This window comes from Gambusia affinis, linkage group LG12, assembly GCF_019740435.1.
Source record: "Gambusia affinis linkage group LG12, SWU_Gaff_1.0, whole genome shotgun sequence".
In the NCBI taxonomy this organism is placed as follows: domain Eukaryota; kingdom Metazoa; phylum Chordata; class Actinopteri; order Cyprinodontiformes; family Poeciliidae; genus Gambusia; species Gambusia affinis.
This window is the reverse complement of record NC_057879.1, coordinates 17,207,596-17,225,950: the sequence shown is the minus strand read 5'-3', so window position 1 is coordinate 17,225,950 and position 18,355 is coordinate 17,207,596. Positions and strand designations below refer to the sequence as shown.

At 37.6% G+C, this 18,355-nt stretch overlaps 1 protein-coding gene across 1 annotated transcript; it reads left to right on the top strand.

Moving 5' to 3' along the window:
- The first annotated feature begins 209 nt into the window (after window positions 1-209).
- On the top strand, window positions 210-17,167 carry wnt3a (wingless-type MMTV integration site family, member 3A). Its single transcript, XM_044134887.1, has 4 exons — window positions 210-368; window positions 7,974-8,215; window positions 15,929-16,194; window positions 16,279-17,167. Exons 1-4 carry the CDS (start codon window positions 247-249, stop codon window positions 16,756-16,758), a joined length of 1,110 nt encoding a protein of 369 aa, XP_043990822.1. The 5' UTR covers window positions 210-246; the 3' UTR covers window positions 16,759-17,167.
- The last annotated feature ends 1,188 nt before the right edge of the window (window positions 17,168-18,355 follow it).

Genomic DNA, 18,355 nt, shown 5'->3' with positions numbered 1-18,355 from the left:
ACATATCATCAGAATTTCCCCTTTGGCAATACCTGCTGATTGGGTCCTTAACAAAAAAGCAAACGGCGTTTAACTTTTAATATTTGGCTCCTCAGTTCTGCCACCAGCACTCGCGATAGATTGAAAGACTTTTTTTTTCCTGCGGTTGTTTCAAGATTGAAATAAAAATCCACCAGCTAGTAGTTATTTTCTATATTTTTTATTTTTTATTTTTACTTCACTCTTTAGTTCAGTTCTGGTGCGCGGATGAGAGCGCATGTTGGCGTTCTGCTGAAGAGATTTTGCGAAACTTTAAGGATGATATACCTTGGATGTTTCCTGCTGCTGTGTGGGCTTACGCATGTCATAGCAAGCTATCCCATCTGGTGGTAAGCTTTTTCTTAATTTTTTATTTATTTATTTTTTTACACCTTAAACAAACGGCGACGTGATTTTTTTTTAATTATTATTATTTTTTGCTGAAATGCTGAGAAGCTTCTGACGGTCCTCGATCCATGTGCGACAGTTTGAGTGGTTGTAGTTTCAGTTTGTTTTCTGACAGCAGCTGGACTCTTACGCACAGTAATGATCCGTCAGCTTCACCTTAAGCAGATTTAAATAGCCCGTAATGAATGCTCTTGTTGACTTTGTAATTCATAATTTGTTATTAATTCTGTTTTGTATTGTTTTGTTTTTTGTTTTATCTAACTCATCATGGAAATGTGTTGAAACTAACCAGGTGCGTGTCCAGAAAGTTTTAAAACTGGGGGAAGCAGATGGTGGTTCATTGGCACACCAAAACAAAACCCCAAAACAGTATTGTGGAAGTTTGATTATGCTATCACTAAAGATGTGGTGCAGAGCAAGTAGTAAGTGAGCAATAACTAGCAAATACAAACATATATATAAATAAATAAATTAATAAGTAAGCAAACAAATGTTACAACTCACTTGTCCTCTTGTGTCCTGAAGATATACTTCTATAAAAAATTGCAAATGAAAAACTGTCCTGACAAGTAGGTTTCAGTGTAGGGGCCTGCAAGGTATAGCACTGGCTTTTGTCCACTTTGCCATTGGATCGACTAAAATAAACACGAGTTGACAAATATGTACATTTCTACTGACATTTCCAATCAATTCTAATTCTGAAAACATTGACCTGTACTTTTGTGAGAATTTGATTGTCAGAGAACAACATGGGTTTATGTTTATTCAGTTTTTATTTTCAGGGGTGGGGGTGAAGAGGAGGTCATTAATGTGTCACTGGCAGACATTGAATCCCCTGCTTAAATTTGGGTCTCCATTCAAACATACATGAACATGGGTTGTTCCCTACAAAACATGTAATTAACAATTATTTAATCAGGATAAAGTCTTTGCTTCTAAAAACAAACTTACACACAGACCTGTGTGTATCAGGTGGCTTCACAGAAGGCTTAAGACAGCTGAAGAGAGTTTTTAAGTCCATCGTTTGCTATTTTTCTTGTTGTCTTTCCTCTTAAAATGATTCCTACTGTAAAAACTGTTCTTCTTGCCTCATTTGTACAACTGCCATGCTTCATTAGATATAATGTGAAACAAATGGATGGCTTTGAGGAATATTTGTCTACAATCAAACAAGAGATGCACCGATCAATCAATCAATCAGTCAATCAAATTTCTCTTAATAGTCTGTTTGGTGATGGGCATGTCAAATACTGAAAATCTTTTATTTTTTATCCTATTTATTTAATGCATCAAACTCAATAATTTCCACTAAATTAGGTTTATAAGCATGTTAAATTGTTAAATGTTAAAATGTTAGAATAGAATAGGATAGAATAGAATAGAATAAAATTTTTCGTTGAGGTTGATACAAGTCATTGCTGTAAAGACACTCTACAATTCTTATGTAGTAAATATAATGAAAGTTTGTAGTTATGTAAAAATAACCATATTTTACATAAATAATAGTAAAATATACCAAGATTTGACACTACATAAATAAAACTGTGTTAATGCTTCCATTTCAAAGATGTTGTCTGTATGTTTATGATACTGATATCATTGGGAGGTCATTTACTTCTCATGTGATCCAGTTTCACTGTGTAGACTGTAATGTCTCACAGTTAAGGTCAATTTTCAGGATATAAAGACTCACTCATGCAGTTTAAAGTTAAAATAAGTGATTCTGTAGTCTGACATATGACAAACTGAATATTTGACCTGCATTTGAATCACTGCAGGTGAATTTATAAAGCAGGATTGAAACTTCCAGGATGCATCTGTTTAGACTAATTAAGATTTTTTGCTGCAAATAATTTTAGGCATTTATTGATTTTTTTTTCTTCACTTCTTTAACCATTAGTAGTGCTTAAAGCAGTGGTGCTTTCTATTCTGCCTCACCACACTGATTCAAGGGTGGCATGGGCTATAAAATCAAGAAAATAAAACCAAAACCTCTGTGAGTTTGGACTAAATCAGAACTTTTAAAAAGAAAAAAAGCAACAATTTGTAATTTGAAGCATTTATTTACAAAAAAAAATTGAAAGGGTGGTGGGAAAAGGTTTATGTTTTCTGGTATTTCTGGCAAGTAGGCTATAGGTGTTTCAAGAGTAAAGGCTTGTCCAGGGTTCCATTTGTGCAAGAACTATTAATCCAATTGATAATGATGTATAATCAGGTGATTAGGATCTTGGATAAGAAGGTCATCAGGGTCCATCATGCTCAGGAACAAAAAACTTAATACAATAAACTTTGAAAATTTCACATAATACTTGAATCCTAATCATATTTTTGAGTGCTCACATGACACTTTTAAGATAACTAAAAAATAATCATCCTTCTCTGTATGAGAGGTCAACATGTAAAATAGCAAAGCATTTCCTTGAGAAAGAACAATTACATTATCCTGAATCCTGTCCCAATTCTGGTAGTTAATGTGATGGTTTTGTGCCTTTATTTTTGACTTATTTTGTGTCATATAGTTGGGTCTTCGCATAATTGCATTTTTAGCCCTGTAAAACATTATTTACGAATTATGCAGGTAAAAATCTATCTAGATTTGGGCCATTAACTGATATGAAGATAAAGCAAGGCTTTAAAAAGTTTCAAAGCAACAAAAAATCTGCTGCATAATGTTTCTAATCTTTAGAGTCCTTTTATTGAAATGTCAGAGACAGGGCGTGAGTAATCACTGTTAGAATCAGTGTTAGTTTGTTGCTTTTCCTCCCCCACCTGTTGCTGAACACTGCTGATCAGCTGAATTAGAAAAGCCTAACTCAACTGAGAAAAACACAAAGAATCATAGTGTGGAAATTGAGAAACTGTTGCCAGTCACTGCCATTAAGGTGATCCAGTTCTAAAACTATTAGCACGTTTTAAGTGGAAGCCGTTGATATATATTTTTGTCATGAATCTCTGTGAAACCATGAAATTTTAATCAAACTCAGTGTACGGTGAAAATATTCTTCCTAGGGACAGGTTTTGCCATTCAGCTTAAACTGTGTACCATATCCCAAACACCCTAACACCATAACATTTTACACTCTATTTATTTTTATGCCAACAGGCTTTGAGAGCTAATGTCACATCTGTTAAAATACGTCCATCAATCATAGCAGGTTTTGTACAGTAGAACAAAAATAACAAAACATGTCCAGGTTCCAAAAAATGATTTAATATTTGGCAATGCTTTTAAACTGTGTGGACCCTAATCTACTTCCATTAATGGGTCCCCTGGTGTTAAGGCTGATGAGAAACTAATTACACACTCAGCTGGAATGAAATCCTGACATTACACTGAGCCTACTGGGTGGATAAATAGAAAAAAGAAAGAATGCTCTAATCATTCCTATCTTCCAGGATATTTGATTTTGATCAAATTTGTCATCTGTTTTTTGGCAATTGTTTCTTTAAATGATTTTTTTTCCATTCCCTACTTTGAAAGAAAAAACCTTGGAAGGCATGTTTCCACTCTGTTACAGTTGAAATCATGTTGTAAGTCGAAAAATCTGTGCGAAAATTTGGAGTTTGGAGAAAGCAACGGCAAAAGCAACACAGAGCCAGGCAAACACATGATCTGATTGGCTGAGTTGGTCCCACCAAAATAAACAAAACTCTGACTTACTGACAAAGGAGCTCGTGTAGTAATTCTATAAAACTTTATCTTTTATTTTTTAAGTTAGCCTCAGCTGAAATAACTCAGTTTCTTTTGACTAACATTTTCTCTCTGTTTGCAAACAAACGTGCAAGATATGTATATTATTTATGGCAGACGCTGCAAAATTTTCAAGTGGCCTTCAGACATAGCCTTTGTGTCCATAGTAGTATGTGGCGTTGCAGAGCTGCGCTAAGGCGGGTTCATGTCTGCCTATTCCCGACCTGCCATGACATAGCCTGGCTGCACTCGCCGCCCTCCCACCATCCTTCTCTAGTCCACCCCACCTTAGAAGATAAATACCTGGAGGTGAAAGCTTGCCACACATTCCTTCTCCCAAACATATTCTCTTGATGTCAAAGTCGACTCCAAGGCCCCAGGGCCCACGAGTAAAGTGGTAATTCTGAGGCACCTTGCTTGGGCTTGCTGAAATATGCATTAAACATGCGCTGGTTACACTTAGATGAGAGGGGAAAATCTATTCAGTATGCAAAAAAATACTTCCCATATGTGTTTTTCTTTAAGCTAAACAGTTTTCCGTACATCAGCCATGGCTTTTTTTTACTCAATACACTGAAAGTCCTGCTCTCTGCACATCAGCAGCTCCGACAAGATGAATTGACTTTTTTTTCCCTGAGGAATTAGAGAGATTAAAGTAAAGACCACACAATAAATACCAAAAATCCACACAACACACAGAAGAGCAGCAGTTAGCCTTAAGTGGTTGTTGGAGATGGTCTCCAACAACACTGCTCTTTATGCAATAGTTTTCTGCAAAAAGAAAAAAAAAATCATAAATCATGTCTACTGGAACATGCCCTGCCTCCTCTCGTAAGCCGTTTCCTAACACCAACTTACTCTGTTCCACTGAGACAGAAATGCACCACATTGAGTCAAGGTGAGTTTGTGTGTAATTGTTCAAGATCCGGCAGAGGCTCATCTACAATAGCTTTTTAAAGCATAGATTGAAGGGTTATTAGTTCCTTAAATCAAAGTCGATCACATGTTGCATTAAAGCAGCATCTAAGGTGCTGGTACGTTTTGTGCACAATGATAAAAATGATTATTTATCACAAGTAGTTTTCTGCAATTCTTGTGCGAGGGAACCCAAGTCAGTGGTTTCTACAGGCCTCTACTGGAAACTATCAGCTGCAGGGTAGATAGATTCAGAAAGGCAAAAAAGAGTTCACACAGCAGGAGCGTCTTGTTTACTGATGCTTGCAGCAGACAAAGGTGATGTTGTCTAGAATAAATATCAATTTGCCATTGCTCACTGACTTGACGCGCGGGGTACCCCTTTCGCGTCAATATGTGACGTGAGGGGTTTTACCTTATGCCTTACTGTAATTTTTTCCCTAAACCTTACCAGTCGTGGGGCTTTGAAGATTCGGCAGTGTTTGCGAGAACCCTTTGCATGAATAATCCATGTAAAACATGCAACCTTCCCAAATCGTCAACATGTGACGCTGAAGGAACCTGCCCAAGTCGTCAAGTATTGACGCGAGAGGGGTACCCTTCGCGTCAATATGTGACGCATGGTCAGAAGACGTCCCAACTCGTCAATATATGACGAGTCGGGAGTGAGAATGTGTTGGATTACTACATAGACATGTTCCTTCTGTAGAAGAAGAAGGAAATGTTCTTTTTCAAGAAAGAACATTTGTAAAAGGACCATCTGCACAGGCCTTCTGACATGGCTGCTGGAACCAAAGAGATGCTTGGATTTACCTGATTTTTATATGATATGCATTTTTATTCTTTATCCTTTATTATTTACAATTTCTCAAAAATAGAAAGACAACTTTGAAATGTTTAGTGAAGTTGAACTGAGATTAGTCAAAAACGTCTTGGGAGAAGATCTGGTCAGTGTTTCGAAGAAAAATAACTCTGCCTGCAGGGCTGTGTCAGGCAGGAACCCAGTAATCTTGTGATCAGTTATTAATCCCTGAACAACACTGAGCAGGTTAGCAGAAAATGAGCAGCTAAGTACACCTTCACCTGCTTTGGGGATACATTCGTAGAAGAGAAGTAAATCCATGTCACTGAGGGGGCAGAGATCTTATTTGACCTGCCTAGGTAAGGTCTTATCGAGGTCACCAAGAGCAATGACGCTTGTGAAAGACAGTGAAAACCTGCCCTATTTAGAAAACAAATCTGAGTTCTGAAAAAGTAAGAAAACAAAAGTGAAAATATTAAGGCAAACACTTCAAATGAGATTTAGTTTACAGTGATTCAAGCTAAAATATATTCTCATTTCATAAAAGACTCTATCAAGTCAATTTAATCAAATAAAAAAACAGAAATTAGATACTTAAAGAGTTTTTCAACAAACAATCCCAATGATGTCAGCCTTTCATTCACTGCACATTCAATGACATTCAGTTTGGTCCAAAGGTGCTAAGATAGTTTTCATTGAATCATCAACTTTCTTTCTGATAGAAAATGAGAATGGCATCTCTCAAAAGATAACAATGAAATAGAACAGACCACCAGTTTTGTTAAAAATAACTGCTATTTAGAATAGATTGTTATTTTGTGTTTAGTTTAATGTGTTTAGTTTAAAAACAGTACTACAGTTTTCAAACCCTTTGCATTGTTGATCAGCCTACTGCTTGCCTCCACTGGTATTTGGAGGATTTAGCTGGTGATGACCTCCAAGTCTTTGAATGCCATCATCCTAATCTTTAGCTCCCTCTACAGATCCTATACTAGATCCGCATCAGGACTCTAATTAGGCCTCTTTAATATAATTCCAAATTAAAAGATTAATTCAAGCCTAATTTTGCAAAGGGTATGCATAATTTTGGGGTCATATGTATTTGTTGATGGCTGTTTAAGGTTGGCCGCTGGTAGTCTTTTACCAGCCCTGAAAACATGTTGAAATTAACTTATTTTTTTGAGAGGTCCAATTCAAGCTTGGTTGGCCCCAAGCTTGAATTGGTTTTGAAACCACATTTAAACAACTCTGGGTGTGTTTTTGCTGTACATTCTTTTAACCTTGCACTTTTTATTTATTTATTTATTTACATGTTGGTTATACGAGGATTGACAGCTTCATAATTTCATTGTATGTTTAGCAAACATTTGCTCAGGGAAAAGTTTGTGCAAAATGCCCCACGACTTCAGGGCTCATCATTGTGTATTAAAAAATTTATAAGAATAAGCGTGTTCTCCAGCAATATTAAAATGTGTAACAAGGCTAATAAGTTAATGTCTGTAAAAAAGTGTCTTATGTATGCATTATACAGTGGTACACCTTACTTCTCAGTGCTTTAAATGCTGAGTGATAGAAATAAATAGACACTGATAATAAAGATTGAGAGAATTATAAAGGTGTAAAGGCACAGAGATGTAATCAGTGAGCCAAGTTTACACTTGTTTCCTAAAACATCTCCCTCAAAGAGAAAAACTATTGCTCTTAATACAGTCTCTGAAGTTTCATTGTAGGGTTTACACTCTTATTACCCTAAGCTGACAGCCTGTTAAGTGTGCGGACAGCTAATAACAAGGTGTAGTTTTTCCAAGTTGTCAGCTTAAGGTCTATGAAGACCTCTGGATACTTTGCAGACTTTCATCTTAAACAACAACAATGCGGTAGCAGGGCTACAATTTCAATACACATGAAGGGCAGGTGTCTTTGGAAGGGTGGTTGAAGGGATAAAGGATAGAAACCTAATGGTAGCACTTGATATGACAAATAAACACACACAATCAGATAAACTCAGACATAAGATTACACTGCACAAAGAGGAAAATTACCTCCCACTGCAGTAGTGAGACATCGATTCAGACAAATAGGATAAGAGGATATAATTATGAAAATGCACTGACACTCTGACTTCCTCTCTGCTTGTAGGTCACTAGCAGTAGGCCACCAGTATTCATCAATAGGTACCCAACCTATCCTTTGTGCCAGCATACCAGGTTTGGTGCCAAAGCAGCTGCGCTTCTGCAGGAACTACGTTGAGATTATGCCCAGTGTGGCCGAGGGGGTAAAGATTGGTATTCAAGAGTGCCAGCACCAGTTCAGAGGCCGGCGCTGGAATTGCACAACAGTCAATGACAACTTGGCCATCTTTGGGCCAGTTTTGGACAAAGGTAAACTATACTGCATGCATATGTGAATTCAGATTCATGAGCTTACATTCACTGAAGTTTCATGGTCTCATACATAACTTAGATGTGTACTTTTAGGCTCATGGTTAGTAATATCGGGTTAAGGTTGTAACTAATATGATGTCTAGCGGCACACAGTTTACAAAAATCAAGAGATAAACTACTCGCAACTATCAACATCGGGATTTGTATTATTACAACATGCTTCTTCAAGTCTAGACTCTTTCAGAAATTTTCTTTAAAATATAGTCATGTAGACATGACGATAGATATACCGTAATAACCTTCAGAGAAAGATTTTTTTGTATCTGTACACAACTTTCACAAGCACAATGACACATGCAATTATAAGAAAGCCAGAAAAAGAAAATTTGTCTATGTTGTGTCTATGTTACCCACAACATAGACAGGCTTCCATTGACAAAAAGTTCAATAACAACTTAATCAAAGTTGTTATTGAACAACTTTGATTAAAGTATCAAGGTATCTTTTTTTTTTCTCTGTCTAATTTTGAGTGAAGTTGTAGATGTGGAGTATGCCAAAACATTCATGATGTTCAAGTTCAGTGGCTTCAGTTTGTGTGTCAGTGAGTTACACTCTTTGCAAAGTTGATATAAAAGTCTTTAGTTCTCCAAACTACTTTAAAAAAGGAAAAGAAAAGTGACTCATGGTCTTTCTGAGCTGATTAACTCTTTCATTAACTGTCCTGTTTTCTCTTTGTCTTATATTTGCAGTAGAAAATCTGCATTCCCTGCATGCATCATTCATTATGTTGATTCAAATCCTTGTTTAAATAGTCTTGAGACAGAACAAGCACTGAGGGGCCTATATGCATGACATGATGTTCACAATTAGCTCAAGGCAAGTTAGTTCTGTCTTGTCTGAGTTTTCTTTGGGAGGGGATCTCCTGCAATTGCTGTACTTTCCTTAAAAGACACCTAGGACATGAGATTCTGAACCAAGCTGAATTATGTAGTTTTTCTAAAATATATTTTCACTTCAGAATATGATGACTTGCATGTAATTGTCTATTCAGCAAATGAGACCACACACTTTAAGGCATTCAGACAAACAAAAACAGCAAAGAATAAAAGAAAAGGGTCAAGAAAACATAATGTATTATTAAATATGCATGTAAAAAGAAGCTTTAAATAATATATTTCTTCCATTAGCCTAATTTCACCCTGCAAATATGGCAATTTTCTGTAGTTTTTTTTTTTTTTTTTTTTTTTTTTCACAATGAGCTTTACAGGGCATTGCAAAACTAATCATGCCCCTTGAACTTGAACTTACACCCACAAACCTCAATGATTTTAAGTGATACACCAACACAAACTAGTACATGGTAGGGGAGTGGAAGGAAAATAATTCACAGCTTTCAAAATATACATATAAAAAAAATAAATAAAAAGGCTCAACAAACTGACAAAGAAGCCTGGTTTTGTTATGGGGATGATTGTGAAACCACTGGAGGTGATGATGCGAAGAAGGATTTTACATAAAATCAAGAAAGTAGCCATCACCATCTACAATAAACCTTCTAAGAATGTGAAGTAATTTGAGTTGCAACAAAATTTATTTTAATGAAATAAACAGTGTCATGCAGATGTGTTCACCTTCTGTGAAGAGACATTTTGCAGACCTGCCATTCACTGAAATGAAATCTGAAAGACTTTTGGTGTATATCTCTATCAAGTCTACAGTCTAAAATCTCCCCCACTTTTCTTTACAAAATAGCCGGCACAGATTTTCAATAAAATTGGGCCAATTATAAGTTTTGTTTCAGCTCATGGACCTTTGCCACAGTCTCAAATGTTTTGCAGGTACTCGACTCCATAAATAGTTTCATCAACTCCAACCAGTTTTTCTGCCCCTGTGGATGTAATTTGTTCCCTTAGATAACTTTTAGTGCCATTTAACCAAAGCACATTGTTTTAGCATCCTTGCTGCTCTTCCTACATAGCTTGTGGCAATTTTCAAAAATTAAACTTAACAAAGGATTAACTGTAGTGTCTTTGAGCATAGTTTCAGACTGAAACTTTGTGACTCAGTTTTTATCTCAGAGCTGAACGTTGAAAACAAGTGGTAGTTTTCCATTTAACAAATTCACACATACAAGAGAAGATGCAAAAACATTTGATAATCATTTCTGACAGCATGTACTTATGTTTGACTTATACTTGGACAATCAGCAATGCAAGATACTTGCTGACATGGAATAATAATTATGGCTTACCAAAATGAAATAAATTCCTGAACAACTCTTTTTTTCCATCTATGCCCAAGGGGATATAGTTTGGTTGTGTGTTATTGCACAAAGCTTAGTTTCCAGTAAGCAACTATTTCCTGCTTTATTATAAGTAACCTACATCTCATCTGTTAGTTGATGCTTTGCCTGATGTTGTTACAAATGCTCCTTGACATGTTGTTTTCAAGAAACATTTCTAAACTTAAATTCAAATTTGTTTAGTAGCTTCCTAGCTGCACTGGAGGAGATTATGTTCTTTCTCTTCCATGTAGCTTCTTGTGCTTTCTAAAATAGGATTAAAAAATGAGACCGGATGGTGTGCAATGTGGATGAGGGTGGGAGATCTAAACTTGGCAGCTAGTTTGCTGAAGACTGATGCAAATGTGGCCGTTTGGAGGTCACTTAGGGCAATTGCTTTTAATAAACTCTTGAGTCAGTTGATAGAAGAGGCTTGAGCTCAAGTAGGTGGCTAACGATAGGGGTTCTCAATCCCAGCCCCATTGTGGTGCAAAATGCCACCACATCATTCCCATTGCCCTCCCCTCCAACTCTAAATTGCAGGGGTACTGACTGGAAAGAGAAGGCTGCTACTGGGCTTTAGTAAATCATTTTGATTGGATTAAGGTCACCCGGCCCCGTAATAATGTGAGAGGTCAAAGTGGCTGGATTAAGTGCCTTTGTCTGAAGATGAGGAGAGTGGCTCAGGGGCTCACAGGCCTTTGATAGGTTTTAGTCGGAGTGGGCTTCCATTTCATTGGATTTGATTGATGCTGGTGTTTGTCTGTGGAGTGAAGCCATTGTCCCCACTGGTGTCTGTTTGTCTGCAATTCAGACTGTTGTCTTTCAGTTTCCTCTTGGCCTTTTTTTTTTTTTGTGAGGAAGAGTATGCACCTTATTTACTTCAAAAACTTAGTTACATCCCATGACTGCCAGTTCTGATCTCATCATCATGATGAGCATTTGAGTTGGTTTAACATAAAAGGTCAGGAAGCTTGTATTTAAAGGAAGATTATTTTTGAAGGTAGAGCAAAAAACTGAAATGGAAAACAAGTTCTTAAAACTTAAAGCAACAAGATCCTACCCAGTGTGAGCACAACCCTCTGTTACCACACACTCACATGGATGAAAAGGAAAGCAACTCCTGCCTTTAAATAAGACACATTCTTGCTAGAACTCTCTCTCAGACGTGGCCTAAACCTCAAAGATTTTATCCAGGGCCACACCCCACATCACAAGGCCTTCCTCCAGGCTATGTCTGCGTCAGCACTCATTAATTTACATTAACTAAAGTGTCAAAACATGCACTGCTGGAATCTGCCTGTGATGAAAGGTAATAGAAAGCTGTGCAGGTGTTCTCAGTATCTGCAACCAATCTTAGAGCTGTTATGATATTTCTTGCTATCTGAACACCTCCCTGCTGTATGGGCAAATGCACATTTCTGTTTGTGAGTCATATGATGGAATTAGGGAGTGCAACTGTGCCTCAAAATGTGGATGGTAACTGTATCACAAGTGTTGAGACCTATGCAAACAGAAACTGAATTTTACAAAAGTATTTAAGCCCATTAAGCTTCTTCACATAATGTCACCATACAACCAAGAAACTTAGTTGTGTTTTCTTGGGATTTTATATGAAAAGAGACAAACTACAACATAAATGCGAAGTGAAAGAAAATGCTTTCTAAATGCATCTGTTGCCAGAATACAAAGTCATCAGGGTACAGCAACAAGGGTTTTTTTCCCATTTTGCCATAGATAATGTTTTGCATGTTAGCTAAAATGTTCCATTTTTGTCGCAAGTGAGGAGATAACCTTCTTATCTGTTTGCTGTGTTGGGATGCACAAACTTTATCTCTGCAGAATTACCATGGAGGTCTTGTCTTCTTCATGACTTGCATTTGGCTTGCATTATATATATATATATATATATATATATATATATATATATATATATATATATATATATATATATATATATATATATATCCATGCATCCATTTTCTGAACACCCTTCGTCCCTAACTGAGTCGGAAGGGTTGCTGGTGCCTATCTCCAGCTGCGTCCCGGGCGAGAGGCGGGTTCACCCTGGACAGGTCGCCAGTCTGTCGCAGGGCAACACAGAGACAAACAAGACACACAACCATTCACACACACACTCACACCTAGGGAGAATTTAGAGAGACCAATTAACCTGACAGTCATGTTCTTGGACTGTGGGAGGAAGCCGGAGAACCTGGAGAGAACCCACGCATCCACAGGGAGAACATGCAAACTCCATGCAGAAAGACCCCGGGCCGGGAATCGAACTGAACTATATATCTTGTTTCAAGGCAACAAGATATATATATATATATATATATATATATATATATATATATATATATATATATATATAGATATATATATATATATATATATATATATATATATATATATATATATGCACTCATGGCCTTTACTAAGTGAAACATGGACAGAAAACAGGGAGGATAAGAAGGAGAAGACATGCAGCAAATGGCTAAGACCAGGAATAGAACCTAAGACCATCGTGTTGAAGACTACAGCTTCTGCATATGGGGTGCACATTCTACCAGCTGTGCAGGCCACACCTTTTCATTTTCAGATGATCCTCAATGCTTTGACCTTCTCCAGCAACATATGCTTGATCTGTCTGCTGTGTTCTTGGGTCATCATGATCCTGTTTCCTCTCTAGTATTTTCTAACATCCTCTGATGCCTTCACAGACCATCTGGACTCATGATGATATTGTAGCACTCACAATACCATCATGATATTTAATTGTTTATTCATTTCTGAATGCACCTAATTGCATGGGATCTGATTTATGGACGTCAGGGTGCAAAACTGAAAATTACCCCATACTTTTCAGATGCATTATTTGTTAGCAGTTTTTCAAATTATGAATCATGTTTCTTCCACATCAAAGTGATGTGGTAGTTTTTGTGGGTCTATCACATTTCATCATAATAGAAATTAAGTTTGTAGAAAAAGTTCAAGGGGTATGCTATTTTTTTTTGTTGTTGTTGTTGTTGTTGTTGTTTTTATCTTGGCATTATTTAAGCCAGGAAGTATAAGTGAAATCAATAAATCCCTCCTAAATTAACCAGGAGGATGTCAGGAGATACGGGTTACAACCTATGACCTGAGGATGAGAAAGTGTAACTATTTAGGATGAGCTAAAAGGTCTTAGCTTTTCACAGAACGTATGTCTCATCAAGCTGGGGGAGGGAAGAGAGCCCATCAGTATATCATTAACTCTGGGCAAGAAAGAAAGAAGGGGTGTGGTAAATGGAGTTGATGGGGGGACCTTAGCCCTGCTCCCCGCTGGGTGCTGCTCAGAGCACAATATCTTCTCAACCATGAGATTAAGCAGGAGAAAAAGTGCTTTTCCCCATTCACACGCCCTTTAGATTGTTTTATTAAACCATGTGAATAGGGATTTCCCTGTCTGCCGACAAGCGAGGTCCAGCCAATGCATAGTTCTCTGTTGCTATGACTTAACTTAGTCCCCACTAATCACTAGCCAGGGCAAATTTCATATAAAATATCTGGGTCCATTGTGGGACTAACACAGCGTGACTGTGACAGCACAATAGGAGATTGAACCCCCCAGCAGGTTGTAGGGACCATTTGGCCTGCCGGTATCTGGCAAAGTTTGGTTGAAAAGCATTGTCCAAGAAAAAGTGTCCTTAAATTGGTCGTAAAAGGGAGAGAAGCTGTTGAACTTATGTAAGAGAGGACATCTCCCGGCGAAGTAAGCGCTACAACACGAGGTGCATTTGGCTTCGAGACGTACTACAGCACCAGAAAGGCAGCAAGATACCAAGTATGACACCTCATAAAAATATAGCTTGGAGTAGGATGTTTTTTTATTTTATTTTTGCTTTAATAGTATGAAGCCCTGGAGCAAAAATAGAGACTCTGCAGTGTCAGGATTTAATTGTCACCTCAGAAGCGTTTACCAGCATCGCATTTTTAATATATCATATTTATAGTACTGATTTTTAGAATCAAACTTATTCATGCTTGATCTATTTCTATAAGAATTAAGAAGATACATTGAATTTTGAGGCTATATGTTTGGTGAGAAACTTCTGACCTTCAAAATTTTAATCTCAGTGTATAGAAACCTATTCATTCTCCCAACTTTCAACTTTGAAAATTCAATTTATGAGTAGAGCTGGAACACATCACTGCATGGCATACTTGAACTTAAGCAGTGCCAATATACAGCATAAAAACCAAAGAGTCAGAATGGTTGTAGTAGTAAGCCTCATTATTTACTGAGGTGGAACTTGTTATAAAAAGATTTAGCATGAATACTCTAGTCATACATTTTCCGGCAACTTTCTGGAGAAAAGCTTGGTGGTAAAACAAAAAAGAAAAATGTAAACAACGTTGAGCCTCAGAAAAGTATTGGTTTGATAGCTTATTATAGAGTCCTTGTTACTCTGTTGGATTAAACAATGGTAGCTACCTCTACACTTAGTTTTTGCTTAATTTATTTTGAAGTGTTTGTTATTAAAATAAAAATGTTTGTGGATGTTTAGTAACCGGGGATGCATTTCATTGAAGTATGAAATGGCTGGTGGAGGATTCAAGAAGACCATTTCTCTTGCATCACTGTTTTAATGCCCCTTAGTCCTCAAACTGGTTGGAACCTGCTGCAAGGGAGGAGCTCCTGCTGCCTTTAGCTACATGTGCCTTCCTTTTTTCTTTTCTTCCTTTTGCTTGTTCTCTTTCTTAAAACACGCTCTGGCTCTCTCACACACTCAAAAAAACACCCAAACATGTCAGCATAGACTGTCTTATATGCCCCTTACTGCTCAATATCCAATTTACGTACGCCTTTTGGTTTTCATTCCCTTTTCAAGTTCTATCTCATTTTTATGCACTCTATTTGGCAAATGAATTAAGCACCTGGTCAATAAAGACTCAACTCCATGTCATACATTGTCCCTTCAGTGCAAGGTTGTTTCCTAACCTCTCAAAAGCTTAATTGAGTCTCTTAATTATAGGTCTGTCAGGCCTGCCTTTTCCTCTCATCTCTGTGGAAGATCCTGATCCCTCTGACTCATCAGTTAGCTATGTCAAACACAGACATGGAGGACTTTCCAGCCTTATTTAGAGACAGCACGATTGATGTCTGGGCTGAGCAAAGTCACACAGTGGTATACGGATGACAAACAGATGAATCTGACAACAATAAAGGACTCTTAATATCCAGTTCATTTAATGTTGACATTAGTAGAAACAAAATGAACCCCATGTCTGTGGACAAGGGGGTAAACAATATTGTTAATTATAGCTCATTCCTGAACATAATAACATTAATCAAGAGAACATTTTTAGCTTTTTATTTTGCAGTTTGTGTACAAGATTTTTTCCTACCCATCCTAAACACATCCTTGAAATTCTCTTTGTAGCTACTCGAGAGTCTGCTTTTGTTCATGCCATTGCCTCAGCGGGGGTTGCCTTTGCTGTGACCCGGGCTTGCGCTGATGGTTCAGCCACCATCTGCGGCTGCGACACACGTCACAAGGGCCCCCCTGGAGAGGGATGGAAGTGGGGTGGCTGCAGTGAGGATGTGGAATTTGGAAGCATGGTGTCCCGTGAGTTTGCAGACGCGAGGGAGAACCGCCCAGATGCACGCTCTGCAATGAATCGCCACAACAATGAGGCAGGAAGAACGGTCAGTTATTCTTTAGATTCTGTGTTATTGTTCTACTGTTCTACTGTCAGGTGTTGTTAACTTTTATAAAAAAAAAACCTACAGTCCCTCAACGACAACATGTTCCTGAAGTGCAAGTGCCATGGTCTCTCAGGAAGCTGCGAAGTCAAGACATGCTGGTGGTCCCAGCCGGACTTCCGAGTCATTGGCGACTACATGAAGGACAAGTACGACAGCGCGTCTGAGATGGTGGTGGAGAAACACAAGGAGTCCCGCGGTTGGGTAGAGACGCTGAGACCCAAGTACAACTACTTCAAACCACCCACAGAGCGTGATTTGGTTTATTATGAAAGCTCACCCAATTTCTGCGATCCCAACCCAGAGACAGGCTCTTTTGGCACCCGGGATCGCATCTGCAACCTAACATCCCACGGCATAGACGGCTGTGACCTGCTGTGCTGCGGCAGAGGTCACAACACCAGGACTGAGAAGAGAAAGGAGAAGTGTCACTGTATTTTCCACTGGTGCTGCTACGTCAGCTGTCAAGAGTGTGTGAGAGTCTACGATGTGCACACTTGCAAATAGACTTGTAGAGGTTCTCAAGAATCTGACAATTGTTTCACAGGTTTCTACCTGTGAAACATGTGTCGTATAAACACACACAAATGACTGTGTGTTCTATGTGGGGATGCTACGCAGAGCTAGTCTCTGCTCAAATCAGCTGAAAGTGTTGAACATGTATCCATACTGAGAGCATCCTTCATGAACTACAATGCTTCTATCTATGTTTTAAAAGGTTTTCATGCTGAAGTAGGAATAAAAGACTGCTGACAAATTAACAAACACCATATTGGTGTTTCTCTTTCATGTCAATAGTAGCTATTTCTGTCAAGAATTAAACAGCAATGCCATTGTTATCATCAATGTTTAATCATCTTTTGATTTTGACAAAAAAAAAAAAAAACTTTACGTTACAAGATGCTCAACAGCATGCATTCCCCTCTTTGGTTTTTTTAGATGTATATTTCTGCCTATGGGCGAACTAACATGATCATAGTATCATAGTGTTATTGATGTTTAGGTAAGAATGCACTTGCACCTCAGTGAATGTAGCTATTTGCTGTAACATGTTTACACATCCTCACAACCTTAAGCTAATGTGTTAATATCTCTTTTAAATGGCAAACATTATCTGAGAGTAGCCAGAGTAGCTACATACTGCAGAAACCAGAGCATTTCACCCTTTATATGTAGTTTTATGTAGTTTAGGATGCGTTAAGTAAATGTTTGTGTAAAGGCTATAAGGAGTTAATTTCTTACTTGCAGTACATAACTCTTTTTGGCATCTATATTAGTCCAAATCCATATTAGATGCCGCAGAAGGCTACATCTATTGATCCCTCCAAAAGGGGCTATGAAAAAAAACAAACTTCTACCATCTTAAAACAACTCCCATTTTAAAAACGCTGTTGTGGGTCATGAAATGCTGCGGTTTGCACCTTTAAACCAAGAATGTCCAAAGTTTCATGCAGTGAATATTTGTAGCAAACAACATTCTCTGTAATCCATAAACCCAATAATTGTTCTATAAAGGGCATTGCATATTAAGTGAGTGCAATTCAGTTTATCAATATTGTACAAATTCCCCAACATAACAACTTTGTCTTTACAGAACATTACTGAAGCATGTACATTCTGGTCCATAAAGCTATGACTTTTCAGACTTAAGTTGTTTTAAGATGATAGATGCAAATTATTTGTCTTGCCCCCTATCACTTTAGCCATTAGCTGATAAACATGATGCAAGAATAATCTATTGGAGGAAAGATATTTATTTTAGCCAAACTCAAACCCAAGATATTCTTTTAAAGATTTCTCAGAAAAAGCTATAATTTCTCATACATCCAAGGGGAAGAAATATTTATGGGATGGTCAGAGATCTATAGCTAAGACTGCAAGGTCAGCTGAGAAATATGAAGCTTTCTCTCCCTGGGTTTGACAATATTAACAAAGTCTGTGATGTGAAAAAACATAGATATTTGTGAAAGGGTTCTGTCCTATTATGTAAAGTTCAGACTTAATTGTTGTTTTAATTTTAAATCAATCAGAAGGATACTCTCCTGCCAGTTTAGGAAGTAAATAACAATAAAATGTTCATTTACAAGCTATGTACGCTTTGTTA